At 39.3% G+C, this 18,408-nt stretch overlaps 3 protein-coding genes across 3 annotated transcripts in view; 1 reads left to right on the forward strand and 2 right to left on the reverse strand.

Annotated features, from left to right (window-relative positions):
* LOC132125334 (histone H2B) overlaps positions 1-18,408 on the reverse strand; it is a 471,182-nt gene that overhangs the window by 178,939 nt on the left and 273,835 nt on the right. The window lies entirely within an intron of this gene.
* LOC132125338 (histone H4) overlaps positions 1-18,408 on the reverse strand; it is a 155,476-nt gene that overhangs the window by 25,643 nt on the left and 111,425 nt on the right. The gene's annotated exons all lie outside the window — the stretch shown is intronic.
* LOC132125328 (histone H3) lies at positions 3,010-3,578 on the forward strand. The gene has a single exon (XM_059536706.1). It carries the CDS (start codon positions 3,130-3,132, stop codon positions 3,538-3,540), a length of 411 nt encoding a protein of 136 aa, XP_059392689.1. The 5' UTR covers positions 3,010-3,129; the 3' UTR covers positions 3,541-3,578.

The following is an 18,408-nucleotide window of genomic DNA, read 5'->3' on the forward strand; positions in this document are numbered from 1 at the left end:
CATCTGAGGAGTTGGGTCTATCACTTAATAAAGGTCGCCCTGTGGTTAATGGTATTCCAGAGGGCACTTCGTCAGACTTCGCTTCCTCCCATGACAACTCAAGTGGATTGGTACAATGTAGGTATACCATATTAGTATGATTATTTAGTCATACGTTTGGACAAAACGATCATTAACTCTTGTCATTAGAAAGAAAGCTAAATGCTTCTCAAATGCAGTCATTGTTTCACTTGTGCATTATGCATACATATTCTATTTTACACCATATTCTTTATATAGCTTTTTATTTTTATTTTTTTATTGCATGTTCCTAATGCCTTTATTCAGTGTCTGTCATACTTTAGTAATTTACACATTGAGTATCTTCTTTTTTTTTTGCAGTTGCTGATGGACGCATGGTATTATTGGGTCCTCCTGAAACCACACAGTCTGTCACAATTGTTAGTGATGCATTTTAAGAACCAGTTGCTTTTAGAGCTTTCACTTTGTCTGCCAGACAAAGTAACCTTGCATATTTCCACTCTAGCATGATGATGAAGAGACCACATCTGCTGTGACTGACTTGGAAAGTGCTGGGAGACCCACAGAGGTATGATGCATATACTGGACAATGCATAGCTTTTTAGATGGAGTGAAAAAATGTGTCATTTGTCCTGTCACAGAATCTAGCTGGGGATGTACATGCAGATGAGGGTCCATCTACCTCGACACGTAATCTTAGCAGTGTAAGAACTTGACCCTGGTTGTCCTTATTTACATAATGTTACTATGTAGCAGGTTTTCTTTAACCATCTTATTAACTTTGCCTTCCTAGTTGTCTGCAAATTAGCTGTATAAGGTCCATCTATTAAGGCAAATTAAAAAAACTGATATGGACATGGACCTTATACAGCTTCAGCTAGAGGAGAAAAGGCTGGCCATTAAAAAGGCCAAAACATCGATACGTGGTCTTATCACCCTCTCACGGCGAAAAAAACCCGTATAATCTGTGCCTCTACGTCCACAGGATCCTCATCAAAAGGGCACGCGATGCTCGGAAACCTCTCTGAAACAAACTAACCCTGCAACATAACCTGCTCCGGAGCAGGTTATCCTCAGAGAGTCAGTTGCTATGGTAACTTACATAACCTCTGCTTTCGGTTCCAAAAACGGAGGTAACTTTCGGGTTATCCGCTTACTTACTCCTAAACTTACCCGGGTAAGTCACATAACCTGCTTTCTGGAATACCCCTCTGGCCCACGTGGATTTCATGCTAAAGCGACTTACAAATAAAGACAATGGAAGCAATCAAAATCAACAAAAGCGCAATGATGCACAAGTGCTATAACAAGTTTCGGTTAAATTAAAGGTGCTCTAAGCGATGCCGGGAGTTGTAACTTCTTGTTGACGTTCAAATTCTTGTCAAACAAAACGGAGGCTAGCTAGACCCTCCCCCCTCCTCATCCGTGCACTAACCCCCCAAACCCCACCCCCAAATCTTTCTTGTCGGTTATTGGCTGGAACAGTTTGTTATGTTTCGTGGTGTGGGTGAGCCCAGGGGTGTATTCCAGAAAGCAAGGTTAACTTACCGTGAACTGAACCCTGAACTCTCGGTTGATTAACCCCAAACCTTGCTTACTCGAGGTATGTGGTTCCAAAAACACAACCAGGAGTAAGTTCATTCAACTCAGAGTATTTTCCTGATTAAGACTCAAGACTTTCTCAACAGAGTGACGAATCGACGAGTCACTATAGAAACGGACGCTAAGAAAAACCGTTAAACATTACCTTGTCATAGTGTTTTATAATTTATAAAGATAACTCTTATATAAGAGGATAAAATAAATAATCATATTAGAAAAAAATATTACCTTATTTATTACTTATATTAACGCTTCCTCATTAACATATCAAATATATATAAATATATACATAATAGGCTATATTACATATTGTAATATTATATAATGGTGTGTGCTATCTGTCACGCCCACTGAAGGCTCGCTGAAGTGAACTAACCCTGGAACATAACCTGCTTCGGAGCAGGTTAAGTTCAGAGTGTGAGTTGCTATGACTACTAACATACCCTGAAACTTACCTCCGTTTTTGGAACCGAAAGTTGAGGTTTTTTTTCTAATATGATTATTTATTTTATTCTCTTATATAAGAGTTATCTTTATAAATTATAAAACACTATGACAAGGTAATGTTTAACGCTTTTTCTTAGCGTCCGTTTCTATAGTGACTCGTCGATTCGTCACTCTGTTGAGAAAGTCTTGAGTCTTAATCAGGAAAATACTCTGAGTTGAATGAACTTACTCCTGGTTGTTTGTGGAGCCTGTGGTGTCTAGAGAGACCCCGTTTTTTTACAGTGTGTTCAGGGGACAAGCAGCTAGCGGATAGTGAGATGTTGTTTGCTGGATGTGACAAAAAATGTTTTGGCCTACAAAATGTGTGACATCACTTAGAGCACCTTCAATGCAGCACATATATGTTTGCAATAGCAACAAATAAAACGGATAGAATGAAAAAAGAATAGAGCAAGCTAGTGTTCAAGGTCTTTATTGCTTTTGATAATGGTTTAATAAATGAAAAGAAAACAATGCAAAAAGATTAGAAAGCTAGTTAGATTTTGTATATATTTTTTTAAGAATAGAGTTAGAATAGAAGGTAAAATAAAGACGGAAGAGATGTGTTTTTAGATTTTTTATTATTTTGTACTATGTACTCAATTCAAGTGTTAGTTGAGCAACACAAAATGATCCTCAAATGAAAAAAAAAAAACGTGTCACTGCAATAAGGAAGATAAGTGAACATTTTAAAACATTTATGGTAACATTCTCCACCCCACTGTCACGTGTAGCGTAAATTACATCTGACTAACATCGGCCTTTTGATGAACATATATGTAAAAGGAAACAAAAAAGGGTCATTGACTGGAGAACTTTTGAGCGGGAAACGCAGATGCCGCTGTCTGTTTGAAAACAGGAAACGCACTGTCATTGGCCGCCTCACGCTGTGACGTAAACACAATAGCCAATGAAATGCCGCCGATGACGCACCGCCCAATGCTGCAGGAGAGATTAAAAATCCCCTGCAAAAGTGTCTAACCATTCTGTTGAAGAACTCAAGACAGGAAACCCGAGAAAATGGCAAGAACCAAGCAGACGGCTCGTAAATCCACCGGAGGCAAAGCCCCGAGGAAGCAGCTCGCCACCAAAGCCGCCCGTAAGAGCGCTCCAGCCACCGGCGGCGTCAAGAAGCCTCACCGCTACAGGCCCGGCACCGTGGCTCTGCGAGAGATCCGTCGCTACCAGAAGTCCACCGAGCTGCTGATCCGCAAGCTGCCCTTCCAGCGTCTGGTGCGAGAGATCGCTCAGGACTTCAAGACGGACCTGCGCTTCCAGAGCTCCGCCGTCATGGCCCTGCAGGAGGCCAGCGAGGCTTATCTGGTCGGTCTGTTCGAGGACACCAACCTGTGCGCCATCCACGCCAAGAGAGTCACCATCATGCCCAAAGACATCCAGCTGGCCCGCCGCATCCGCGGAGAGCGCGCTTAAACTCAACGCTGTTTTACACCGTAAACAACAAAGGCTCTTTTAAGAGCCATCAAAAGCTCACAGACTGAGATGATTTCTACCGTAATGCTGAGTATAACGACAAGAGTAACACTGCGTTTAATATTGTAAGTAATTTTGTCTGGATCTTAGTTTTACTCGTTTTTATCAACTTTAGCTTTCCATTACTACAGACACCATCAAAGGGTAACATGTTAAATACTGTTAATTACGGTTTCACAATGACTAGTGGTGGAAATTATGATTCTGTCAAGAGATTCGTTCATTTTCAGTTTGTTCACCAAAATGATTCGTTCAGAGATCATTTCTTCGTATTACACAAAATATGCCAGCAGGTGGCAAAAAAGTGTATTATGTGTTATGTCTCAAGTCAACGAACGTATTCACTTGTTACAACAACTGATCTGGCTTTATTAAAATGTGTGCATAAACGCATTCAATATATAAAGTCTAATTAAGTTGTTCAGATGAACAAAGCAAGAGGTTTTCTTGCCTAATTAGCATTTTAATTGTTTGGTCAGACAGTTTCTATTTTATATATTCACATTCATAAATCGGGGATTAAACGTGGAGTTCTGTATGCTAAATATGAAAACAAGCGTATGTGCACAGTACCTGTAACTGCGCTTTGCATTTTGCGAGATGGACATGCTAAATAGCAGACTAACCTAGTTTACTCTCAGTCATTTCATTCACGAACGACATGTATCCGTTCATTCTACTCGCTCACGAACGACATGTACTAGTGATGGGATTTATGGCTCTTTGAGGGGATCCGGATCTTCGCGATCCGTTCCTTTCAAAGAGCCGTTCAAAAGAATGGCTCTTTTAAATATTTAGTCCGTTTTAAGAAGCCAGCTTGGAGGCATCTCAGTTTATCCTGGAAATAATCACTGGGAAGAATGATGAGGTGAAATTTGTAGTCAAATAATTAAAACTCCGATATCACACACCAATATCTGAGTTTGCATTATTCTGAAATATTGATTATTACCTCGTTTGTCATGTGTGGACTATATTCCATAGGGTTGCACAAATCCCTCTGCTTAGACAGTGACATCACTATTTTGGATTTACCTTTAGTACAAAGTGTGTGTGTGTAAAGCTACGTTGACTTATGTTATTCATACAATACCTACTCACGAATAAACATCAAAAACAAAGCCGGGTGCAATGAATTTATGTGCAAAACAGCTTACTACAAACACTTCCACACAAGAACCAGTGGTGGACGAAGTACACAAATCAAGTCCTTGAGTAAAAGTACAGATACATATAATAAAATATTACTCCAGTAAGAGTAAAAGTACTCCTTTTTTAATTTTACTCAAGTGAAAGTACAAAAGTACTTGATTTTTTATGTACTTACGTAAAAAAGTACTGAAATTTTATATAGGTTACTTAATTAAATTTTATATTCGCACATATTTTTAATAATCCTACTGCTCAAAATACCTGGGTTTTTTTTTCCAAAATAACCACCATATGGAGTCAAGATATATTTTTGTTGTTGATATGGACTACGCTGATGATAGTGATGTTAACTGTGAAAGCTTATACTGTGATGTACATGAGAGAAAACAGAGATGACCATCTGATTTTCACCAGTAAGAACAAAGTATTTTAAAGTTTGTTGTTTTACAGAACATCACAGTTAGGACTATATATGACATGATAATAAGGCCTGAAGTTAGGAAGAATATTTTAAAGGAAAACATAATTATATTTTCATAATGATGAAAATATAATTACTTTTTATATAATTACCACTTTTTATATCACGGAAATTCGTCCCCCACACTTTTTCGGTCAAGTGTGTTCGCACAGAGGTTTTCAAGAGCTGGTGTGAATAAATATAGATTTAAACTCAAAGAGACGGGATAGTCTGCACATGATTTGATATTTTATTCGGACCCAGAATACAGCGAGATGAACATCACAGAGCGCTAAACTCTCCTGCAGTGTGTGTTTCATTCATACTCGAAGCCGGAGGGCGCTCTCGCGCAGAAAGTCATATCAGGAAATTCCTAATATGGGCAAAAGCTCCAGCTATCCTGTATGAAAGCAGTTTTTACACAGAAAAAAAAGGCCAGAAACTTTTGGAAACACGAAGACATTAAACATACGATTGCAACAATATATGTTTTTTCAAGTCATCTTCAGCAGGTGATAAATAAAGTATGAACAATGCAGTGCTAATTGACCATTTTGTAGTATATAAACAAATCATTATTATTTGTTATTGTCCAGCAGTTATAGATTTCTAAGCCAATTAAAAGTTAGAAATTTGAGAAAAATTTAAGTTGCCTATTGTATCCACTACCAGTCAACAGTTTTTGAACAGTAAGCTTGTTAATATTTTTTAAAGAAGTCTCTTCTGTTCACCAAGTCTGCATTTATTTGATCCAAAGTACAGCAAAACAGAAAAAATGTGAAATATTTTTACTAACCTATTTATATTAACTGTTTTTTATTTGGATATATTTCAAAATGTAATTTGCTGAAATTTCAAAGTGGAATTTTAAGCATCAATACTCCAGTCAGACAATCCTTCAGAAATAATAAAAAAATAAGGTTTCTTTGATGAATAGAAAGTTCAGAAGAACAGCATTTATTTTGAAATAGAAATCTGGAATAATCTGAAATAGAAAATTATGTCTTTATCATCACTTTTGATCAATTTAAAGTGATGTGACGTGACATACAGCCAAGTATGGTGACCCATACTCAGAATTCGTGCACTGTATTTAACCCATCCGAAGTGCACACACACAGCAGTGAACACACACACACCGAGAACACACACCCGGAGCAGTGGGCATCATTTATGCTGCGGCGCCTGGGGAGCAGTTGGGGGTTCGGTGTCTTGCTCAAGAGAACCTTAGTCATGGTGTTGCCGGCCTGAGACTCGAACCCACAAAAGAGTCCTTGCTAAGTAGAAGTGTTCATTTCTATAATTTATTTTCCAAAAAACAAAAATTATATTGACTGTAAGCTTTGATACATAGTGTACAATGTTGCAAAAGCTTTTTATTTCACATAAATGCTAGTTTTTGGATCCTTATATTCATCAAAATACAGAAAAAAAGACTCATGTTTTAAATATTGATAATCAGCAAATCAGCATATTAGAATGATTTCTGAAAGATGTGACACTAAAGACTGGAGTAATGATGCTGAAAATACAGCTTTGATCACAGGAATAAATTACAGTTTAAAATTCATTAAAATAATATTTCACAATATTACTGTTTTTTGCTGTACTTTGGATCAAAGAAATGCAGGCTTGGTGAGCAGAAGATACTTCTTTAAAAACATAAAAAATATTACTGTTCAAAAACTGTTGATTGGTAAGCTATATAGATTAAAGACATGTTATATAGCCTACATATATAGCCTATATATATATATATATATATATATATATATATATATATATATATATATATATATATATATATATATATATATATATAATTTCTGTCCCCCTCACTTCTGAAAAGATGGTTACGCCCCTGGATTTTTTCCTTCTCAAACCTTGTCTGTGGTGTAAAAACACCCCTGGCCAAACAGGGTGCATCTCTTCCCACTTTGATAATTACTGTAGTTACCATGTTCTGAACATCACATCCTTTCTTTTTTCCCCAGATGTAATCTATATATATATAGCACCAGCAAGCTTGTTAGCTAGACAGTTTGCATCAGCTAACAATATTTACTTATTTTCAGTACGGTTATGAATAAACATTCATGTCTGTCTACTCGTCTAGTTAATCCAAACGTTACTGTTGATAAACAATATAAAAACAGACGTCACATAGGACATGGATGGTAGCATTTTAATAAAACTGTTAACATTACGGCAGCGGGGAATTTGAACGTGCATGAGTTATTGTATTTAATCTGTGTAATTTTAATGTTTGTTTTTTTATTTTTATTTTTTTTTTACCTAAAATTGATGTGTCTGCATCGTCTGCACTCGAGCATTTCAGTGGACTTAAATAGAACAGTCTTCACAACGGATTTAGTTCCCAAACAACTGACAATTTTGACCTAAATATGATTTTCAGTTACAATAATTAATCCAAAATTTCGACATTAGTAACTTACTTTTAGCAACATCAGACGCACGCGCGCTCACAAGATGTCCCGGTTCTTTTCTGTAGACTCGCACTAAACGGTTCATTTGAATCAGTGAGTGGTCGACTCCAGAACAGCTGCAATCCATAGACAGCAGGCTGCAATCGGATCATTCTAATTCGTAAACGAATCGTTTGGTGCGATTTGCGATCCGATTTAAGTTTACTTTGAAAAGACTCAGTTCGTTCATGATGAATCAAACACCTCTTCTGCGTGTCGGAGCACGTGATATATTATAGGCACATTAGGCAGTAACGATATGTTTTATGGAATGTAGTGAAGTAAAAAGTACGATTTTATGCTTTGGAATGTAGTGAAGTAAAAGTAAAAGAGCTCATTTGTGTGCCTCTGTGACTGTGTGAAACACGCATAGGAAAAAAGAACGACAGAGAGAACGGCTTCCCTCCAGCCGAGACTCGGCTCCCATCGTTCATGTTTATGAGCCGTTCAAAAGAATCGGTTCGTTCGCGAACGTCCAAACTCTAATGTGTACAAGTTGAAGTTCAGTCATTTCATTCACGAACGATATTTTTTTTTTTTAACAAAAAGCACAGGAGATAGGCTACAGTATCAAACACAAAAAAATACAAAAATAAAATAATACAATACACTCAGAGTAAAGCAAGGCAGTAGATAAGGGATAGTCTACTAGAAAACAATTCACAAAAGATTCATAGACATTACAAATACAAAAGATGAATAAAAGTAAATAGGAATAAATAATATTGGGAATACACAAATAAATAATAAATCTTCAGAAATTCAGGAAGTAACTTATACTGAAACCATAATTTCTTTAAGCAACAAAGATGTTTTAGCAGCTTTCTTATTAGCTGATAAACAAAGACAGTCATTCACAAACGATAAGATCTCTGGATCTCATTCAGACTCATATGAAACTTGTTCATTGAAAGGCGTATTTGTTCACTACATTCAAGAAATCACATGCTCTGTCACATCTCATACTCGAAGGCTATTGGCTCGAGGTTGAGTAACTCTTTGACAGGATAAAACCATAGACTGTAAAAGAAATGGACACAGCGATACCCATTGGAACTCAATTGAGACAAGTGTAGCCCATTTTTAGCGATTTGTAGCACTTCCGTTTCTGACACGCAGACTGAAACTAAGCTTGATGACGTCAGCAACCTGTCTGACAGATGTAAATCTTCTAGTAGCTGTCAAGTCAAGTCACCTTTATTTATATAGCGCTTTAAACAAAATACATTGCGTCAAAGCAACTGAACAACATTCATTGGAAAACAGTGTTTCAATAATGCAAAATGATAGTTAAAGGCAGTTCATCATTGAATTCAGTGATGTCATCTCTGTTCAGTTAAATAGTGTCTGTGCATTTATTTGCAATCAAGTCAACCATATCGCTGTAGATGAAGTGACCCCAACTAAGCAAGCCAGAGGCGACAGCGTCCAAGGAACCGAAACTCCATCGGTGACAGAATGGAGAAAAAAACCTTGGGGGAGAAACCACGCTCAGTTGGGGGGCCAGTTCTCCTCTGACCAGACGAAACCAGTAGTTCAATTCCAGGCTGCAGCAAAGTCAGATTGTGCAGAAGAATCATCTGTTTCCTGTGGTCTTGTCCTGGTGGTCCTCTGAGACAAGGTCTTTACAGGGGATCTGTATCTGGGGCTCTAGTTGTCCTGGTCTCCGCTGTCTTTCAGGGCAATAGAGGTCCTTTCTAGGTGCTGATCCAGCATCTGGTCTGGATACGTACTGGATCCGGGTGACTGCAGTGACCCTCTGATCTGGACACAGACTGGATCTGGTGGCTACGGTGACCTCGGAATAAGAGAGAAACAGACAAATATTAGCGTAGATGCCATTCTTCTAATGATGTAGCAAGTACATCGGGTGTTATGGGAAGTGTTTCCGGTTCCGGTTTACCTAATTAATGCAGCCTAAAAATCCTTTAACGGATTTGGATATTAAAAGCATATTAGTATGTTGTGTGTAAGCCAGGTTAAAGTGATGGGTCTTTAATCTAGATTTAAACTGCAAGAGTGTGTCTGCCTCCCGAACAATGTTAGGTAAGTTATTCCAGAGTTTAGGCACCAAATAGGAAAAGGATCTGCCACCCACAGTTGATTTTGATATTCTAGGTATTATCAAATTGCCTGAGTTTTGAGAACATAGCGGACGTAGAGGATTATAATGTAAAACGAGCTAATTCAAATACTAAGGTGCTAAACCATTCAGGGCTTTATAAGTAATAAGCAATATTTTAAAATCTATGCGATGTTTGATGGGGAGCCAGTGCAGCGTTGACAGGACCGGGCTAATATGATCATACTTCCTGGTTCTAGTAAGAACTCTTGCTGCTGCATTTTGGACTAGCTGTAGTTTGTTTACTAAGCGTGCAGAACAACCACCCAATAAAGCATTACAATAATCTAACCTTGAGGTCATAAATGCATGGATTAACATTTCTGCATTTGACATTGAGAGCATAGGCCGTAATTTAGATATATTTTTGAGATGGAAAAATGCAGTTTTACAAATGCTAGAAACGTGGCTTTCTAAGGAAACATTGCAATCAAATAGCACACCTAGGTTCCTAACTGATGACGAAGAATTGACAGAGCAACCATCAAGTCTTAGACAGTGTTCTAGGTTATTACAAGCGGAGTTTTTAGGTCCTATAATTATCACCTCTGTTCTTTCAGAATTTAGCAGTAAGAAATTACTCGTCATCCAGTTTTTTATATCGACTATGCATTCCATTCGTTTTTCAAATTGGTGTGTTTCACCGGGCCGCGAAGAAATATAGAGCTGAGTATCATCAGCATAACAGTGAAAGCTAACACCATGTTTCCTGATGATATTTCCCAAGGGTAACATATAAAGCGTGAAGAGTAGAGGACCTAGTACTGAGCCTTGAGGTACTCCATACTGCACTTGTGATCGATAGGATACATCTTCGTTCACTGCTACGAGCTGATGGCGGTCATATAAGTACGATTTAAACCATGCTAAAGCACTTCCACTGATGCCAACAAAGTGTTCAAGTATATGCAAAAGAATGTTGTGGTCAATTGTGTCAAACGCAGCACTAAGATCCAATAAAACTAATAGAGAGATACACCCACGATCAGATGATAAGAGCAGATCATTTGTAACTCTAAGGTCTCTAGGTCTAAATCCTAGCTGGAAATCCTGACATATACCATTTTTCGCTAAGAAGGAATATAATTTTGAGGATACCACCTTTTCTAGTATCTTGGACAGAAAAGGAAGATTCGAGATTGGTCTATAATTAACTAGTTCTTTGGGGTCAAGTTGTGGTTTTTTGATGAGAGGCTTAATTAACAGCCAGTTTGAAGGTTTTGGGGACATATCCTAATGACAATGAGGAATTAATAATAGTCAGAAGAGGATCTATGACTTCTGGAAGCACCTCTTTTAGGAGCTTAGATGGTATAGGGTCTAACATACATGTTGTTGGTTTAGATGATTTAACAAGTTTATACAATTCTTCCTCTCCTATAGTAGAGAATGAGTGGAACTGTTCCTCAGGGGGTCTATAGTGCACTGTCTGATGTGATACTGTAGCTGACGGCTGAATGGTTGCAATTTTATGTCTAATAGTATCGATTTTAGAAGTAAAGTAGTTCCTAAAGTCATTACTGCTGTGTTGTTGGGAAATGTCAACACTTGTTGAGGCTTTATTTTTCGTTAATTTAGCCACTGTATTGAATAAATACCTGGGGTTATGTTTGTTTTCTTCTAAAAGAGAAGAAAAGTAATCGGATCTAGCAGTTTTTAATGCTTTCTGTAGGATAGGTTACTTTCCCGCCAAGCAATACGAAATACCTCTAGTTTGGTTTTCCTCCAGCTGCGCTCCATTTTTCGGGCTGCTCTCTTTAGGGTGCGAGTATGCTCATTATACCATGGTGTCAAACTGTTTTCCTTAACCTTCCTTAAGCGTAAAGGAGCAACTTTATTTAAAGTGCTAGAAAAGAGAGAGTTCATAGTTTCTGTTACATCATCAAGTTGTTCTGAGGTTTTGGATATGCTAAGGAATTTGGATACATCAGGAAGATGACTTAAAAAGCAGTCTTTTGTGGTAGAAGTGATGGTTCTTCCATACTTGTAACAAGAAGTAGAATTTACAATTTTGGCTATATGAAGTTTGCACAGAACTAAATAATGATCTGAGATATCATCACTTGGCTGAATAATTTCAACACAATCAACATCAATTCCATGTGACAGTATTAAATCTAGAGTATGATTTCGACAATGAGTAGGTCCTGAAACGTGTTGTCTAACACCAATAGAGTTCACAATGTCTATAAATGCTGATCCCAATGCATCTTTTTCATTATCAACATGGATATTAAAATCACCAACTATTAAAACTTTATCTGCAGCCAGAACTAACTCGGATGTAAAATCACCAAACTCTTTAATAAAGTCTGTATGGTGCCCTGGTGACCTGTATACAGTAGCCAGTACAAACATAACAGGGGATTTATCATTAACATTTGTTTCTCTGGATAATGTTATATGAAGCACCATTACTTCAAACGAGTTATACTTGAAGCCTGCTCTCTGAGAAATCCTGAAAACCTTTTTATAAATTGAAGCAACACCTCCACCTTTGCATTTTAGACGCGACTCATGTTTATAACAGTAATCTTGGGGGGTGGACTCATTTAAAATAATGTAATCATCAGGTTTTAGCCAGGTTTCTGTCAAACAGAGTACATCTATATTATGATCAGTGATCATATTATTTACAAAAAGTGTTTTCGTAGAAAGGGATCTGATATTCAATAAGTCAAGCTTTATCATTTGTTTACCCATATTGCTTCTGTTTTTTATTTGTTGAACCTCAATTAAATTGTTATTCTTAACTTGGTTTGGACGTTTTTTGTATTTTCTAGTTCGGGGAACAGACACAGTCTCTATAGTGTGATATCTAGGTGAAAAAGTCTCTATGTGCTGAGAATTAACTGACCTCTGTGATGGGAGGCAGCTAGCAGACGGTCGGTTTAGCCAGTCTGTCTGCTTCCTGACCTGGGCCCCAGTTAGTCAGGTATAAACACTAAGACTATTTGCCATATTTCTAGAGAGAAGAGTGGCACCACCCCAGGAGGGATGAAGACCATCTCTTTTCAACAGGCCAGGTCTGCCCCAAAAGCTCGTCCAATTGTCTATGAAACCTATGTTATTCTGTGGGCACCACTTAGACATCCAGCCATTGAGTGATGACAATCTGCTATGCATGGTAAGCAGGGAGGGGACCAGAGCATATTACAGTGTCTGACATCGTGCTTGCAAGTTCACATCTTTAATGTTATTTTTAGTGATCTCCGACTGGCGAAGTCGAACATCATTAGCGCCGGCATGAATACAGCTGACGTCACAGGTAGCGGAGAGTGCAAGTGACATTGTAATTTAGTTTCTTTTTTCTTGTCTTCACCACCTGGCTATTGTCGTAAAATGTTGAGAGATTCAAACAAAAAGTTATCAATAAATAGAACAAAATAAAAAAAATAAAGACTGTGTAATGAATTAAACCTTAATAATCTTCAGGAAGAAGGAGGCGGGAACCGGCGGACAATCACAATGAAACTTTAATAATCAAAATAAACACAAAACAGCGCACCAGCCCCTCACGGACGACTGATGCGCACAAAATAAAACCAAAACCTAAAATAAAGCCCAGGCCTGGTCCTCTCTCGTCCTTCACTGTCGTCGCTCCAGTTTTATATCCTTCCATCTCCTCCGTGGGCCTCGAGACCGGCGGGTCGAACAGGTGTAGTTCATCTCCAATCACTCCACCGGCCTCGCTCCCACGTCCCTCGGCCCCGCCACACTCGTCACAGACTGCAAGTGACATCGCTAGTGGAAGCACAAGTGTCTGAGAGTGCAAGTCTGAGAGTGCAAGTGCAAGTCTGCAACCAGTCCCTTCTCAATTTGTAGGTTACTCTGATTTGACATTGATGGTGCCTCACGCAGTGTCCATGATTTTGCAGGAACAGAAAACATCACACTTATCAATAGCTCGTTGGTTAAGATATCACACTATTTTGCTTGATATGCCTAATATCACTGTTAAGCGATGCACAACCTTGAATGCTGCTACTCTCCTTCCAACAGAAGAAGATGGGGAAGAGCATCATTGTTTAACAGCACTTGAACAAGTGTGTACACCACGTGCAGACCTTTCTGACGTGCCATTTGAAAACTGAAAATGTCCTCTTTGTGGATGGCTCAGCTTTTAAGGATAATATTAAACCAATATTAAATGCACCCCTTGTGGCAGACTTACTACGTAGATGCTATTTTGCTGCCAGAAAAGATAGCCATTTGTAAATGCACAGTGCATACTAATAAAAAAAAGATTCTGTATCTACAGGAAACGCCAGAGCAGACACAGCGGCGAAGGCTGCGGCATCTCAGCAGACTAAATCACCAGAGTGTACTTTGTTATCTGAAAATAACCCTGACATTTCGTCATCTTTACAGGGCATGCAGACATTTGCCTCGGGGCAAGAAAGAGATAAATGGAAGCAGTGTGGCTGTAAGATGGTGAATGGAGTATGGATGAGCAGTTTCACAATTTATGCACAAAATGTTGTCATTTGTAATACACATAATGTAGCGAGAGGCATAAAAATGTCTCAGGTATCCCAGCCTGCCCCGTCAGAGACTTTTGAATATCTGCAAATTGATTTCATTGAACTGTCCCCATATGAAGGGAAAAAAATTGTTTGGTATTTGTGAACATGTGGTCCAAATGGGTAGAGGCCTTCCCAATGTCCAAACAGGATGCAGCAGCAGCAGCAAAAGCTCTGCTGACTGAAATAGTCCCGAGATGGGAGGGTGATTTGACATCAATGCTTTTAATGAAATGAGCACGTAATCACACTGTTGTTGCATCAAAATGTGAAGTAAACAGGCAGGAGACAACAGAAACATTTATTTTCTAAAAATAACTTACACAAAATCTCAAAAGAATGATGCTCTCCCATGTCTCTGACTTTTAACATCTACAAAAACAAACATTATTTTACTCTTAGTAAAAAAAAAAAAAACTACAACTGATAACATGGAATTATGAAGTTTACTTGCCTTAAACTCACTTTCATACGCAGCCCGGCACATCACATGTAGGAGAGAAAAATACAGTCCGTGGCGACCGGTTTGCAATCGATCCTGTCAGTTCATAAACCGTTACAGTTTGTTGAACCGAGGGAACAGTTTACGAATTCGTTAGTACGGTTTATAAACCGATGGGACGGATTGCAAAACCGTCGCCACGGATTGTATGTTTTTCTCCTACATGTGACGTGCCGGGCTGCGTATGAAAGTGAGTTAAAGGTTACGTAGGTGAAACTGTGAATATGTCAGTCTTTCAGTTTCCTTCGGTGTTCACTGGCAGAGCTAGCATGTACTTTATCAATTCATATGGCATCCTATTTTGGGTTGAATAATGTCCCAATGCTTCCAGATATACAAGGTTACGTGTTAATGGAGGAATATGTCTGAATCTATCTATAGTTTCTTTTCACATTATAAATAATAAATAGATAAATTCTTAACACGTAATGTAGTTCACTGTTCATTTTAAGATGTCTTATTACTCATGTTACTCATTAAAATTATGTACAAATGTAATACTTGAATAAAAGTTGTAAAAATACAAATGTATTTAATAATCAGATTAAATAAATACTTAAATTGTTTCCGGCCTCCATGTGAATATTGCACAATGTTTCATTTAATTGACCCTAGAATGAAGGCTATAAATAAATAAAAAATAATAATAAAGTTTATGATTTGACACCCGTTTTATAGACAGTACTCATAACTAGGGGTAATCACAATTGTTTCACCACATTTACTTCTTTAAATAACTGAAATAACTGTTTTTATCCTTTTAACAATAGAACGGGCCCAGTCTTCTGCAGTGTCAAGTGAAGGAAGCTCCCGTGAGTCTGGTGACTCTGAGTGTGAGTGATGGAAGACCTTCAGGAAAGGAGCAGAATGATGAAGATGACGCCGAGAAGTGTGAGTCTGTCTCATTTATATGTTATTCTGTGTACAGTAGAAATTTAAAACGAAAAATTAAAGTTTAACTGGGCAGGCACACAATTTTAGTTATGTTCACACCTGGAATTTACTAATTACTAATTTAAGATATCAAACTGCAAAAAGATAAATGCTAAGTTGACCCAAAAATGTCATAATTTCTCACTCTCTGTGATTCCAAACCTGCAAGACTTGCATTCATTTTCCAAACACAAATGGAGATATTTTGAATGAGATAATTTCCTTCCATTGACAGTCTACACAACTACCACTTTAATACTTCAAGAAGTTCATAAAGAGATCATAAAACTAATCCAAATGAATTGAGCGGTTTAGACCAAATGTTCTGAAGAGACTCGATCACTTTACAATGAACAGAATTACTTTTTTAACATTGATCAGGGAACATAAACAGAAAATTTGGACTATACCACATGATACATATAAATAACTTCTCTTTATGGATTAGATCTCTTTATGAAGTATTAAAGTTGAAGTTAAGGGACAGAAATCTTATATTCTATTAAAATATCTTCAGTTGTGTTACAAAGATAACAAAAGGCTGAGTAAACTGATGAAATGTTTATTTTTAACGAACCCTGTAATAAAAGTATATGGCCATATGTGTCACCCAAGATGTGTGCTAATGCCAGGTTGTGGACAGAGCCATAGTGTGTCTACACAATCAACTGAGTAGAATGGTTCCTGAGAGAGATGTTGTCATTAATTGTTGTTTTGTTGTTGTCGTTGTTTTTTTCTTTCTTTTCAAGAAGCCAAGTTCCTGCTTCTCCCAAAGACCTTCAAGGACCCAATTGACCTCTGAATCAGCTGTAAAGGAGGAAGAAACCGATTGTCTAAGGTTAGACTATATTTTAGAATAAGAATATCTATATTTTTGCTGTAACTGTAGTCTGTTCACTCATTTATTTTATTTTTTTGCTGATTTTGTCATATCTGTTATGTAGAATGGGACAGCGATACTGCATCCATTGGTCTCCTACTTCATTTGATTCCCACATCATCACAAGGCTGCAAGGGACCTGGAAAAATGTCATCCTGTCAAGCTGAAAAACATCTTCAAAAAGGTACATTTGGACATTTCTGTCACTACCTATTGTCTGCCTCAAAATATTGCCAGATGGGTGTCATGCTGTCTAGTCTCTGTTTCCCTGGCTGTCAAGTGGGCTCACTTCCCCTTAGGCACTTCACAGTAGGCACTAGAATTCCACTAGTCTGGTCCTGTCTTCACAGTAATTGCACTCCTGCTAATTGCACCAGGTGCCTTCACTTAATTGTCATTAGCCTCCCTATATTTGTCACAGTGTCTGGGTTGTGTTCCCTGGGTTCCCACTAGGTGTCCTCAGTTCCCACGGTGTTTATCATATTATCACTTCCTGTCTCCTTATTTGGTCACCTTCCTCCTTGTTTAGTTAATTGATTGTTTCCCCACCTGTCTCCTGTTTCCCCATAATCCTTTTGTGTATTTATACCTGGTCTGTCTGAGTCTTAGTCACGGAGTCCTTGTTTAATGTTGAACATTAATTCATGTCTGTCAGTTCTTGCCCTTGCCTTGTCTTCGTGTCTTGTTTATGTTCGATATTCTGGTTTTGACCCTGCCTGGACTGTTTACCCCTTTGGTTTACCCTTTAATAAATGACTTACCTGCAATTGGTTCTATCTCTGTGCCTCATTGGATCCAGGCCGTGACAGAAGGACTCCGTCACACTAGGAACCAGCGGTATGTCATTTTTCCGTTCCCCAGCCAAGATGGCGGAGCGGCGAACCAAGTACCTTCGGTTGATCGCCCTCCGCCAAGAGGGCAATGAAGTGGGTGCCCTGGCTCAGGTGTTCTGGTCCCTGGCCGAGGGCATGGGCTACAACGATGCGGCCCTCAAGGACTATTTCAATGGCGGGATGGATGATCCAGTGTCCCATGAGGAGATGGCGCAGTTAGAGACACTGGAATTCTGGGAATTCGTGCGCTACCTGCAGCATCGGCTTCGGTGGGATGCCCCAGCCACTTCGGTCTCTTCCGGCGGGGTGGTCGTCAGCCCAGCACCACTGCCCAGGATGGCAACCAGCCAAGCGCCACAACCCAAGATGGCCACCAGTCCAGCACCACTGCCCAGGATGGCTAACAGCCAAGCGCCACAGCACAAGATGGCCGCTAACCCAGCGCCAATGCCCAAATTGGCCACTTTTCCAGCGCCACAGCCCAAGATGGCCGCCAGCCCAGCGCCAATGCCCAAATTGGCCACCGGTTCAGCGCCACAGCCCAAATTGTCCACCGGTCCAGCACCACAGCACAAGGTGGCCGCTAACCCAGCGCCAATGCCCAAATTGGCCACCGTTCCAGCAACACAGCCCAAGATGGCCGCCAGCCCAGCGCCAATGCCCAAATTGGCCACCGGTTCAGCTCCACAACCCAAGATGGCCGTCAGCCTAGCGCCACAGCACCAGATGGCCGTCAGCCTAGCGCCACAGCACAAGATGGCCGTCAGCCAAGCGCCACAGCACAAGATGGCCGCTAACCCAGCGCCAATGCCCAGATTGGCCACCGGTCCAGCGCCACAGTACAGGATGGCCGCCAGCCCAGCGCCAATGCCCAAATTGGCCACCGGTTCAGCGCCACAGTACAAGATGGCCGCCAG

This window comes from Carassius carassius, chromosome 43 (assembly GCF_963082965.1).
Source record: "Carassius carassius chromosome 43, fCarCar2.1, whole genome shotgun sequence".
NCBI classification, from domain to species: domain Eukaryota; kingdom Metazoa; phylum Chordata; class Actinopteri; order Cypriniformes; family Cyprinidae; genus Carassius; species Carassius carassius.

Bases quoted from the DNA above. Each gene is read 5' to 3' on its own strand.
- LOC132125328 (XM_059536706.1), top strand. From the start codon at position 3,130: ATGGCAAGAACCAAGCAGACGGCTCGTAAATCCACCGGAGGCAAAGCC.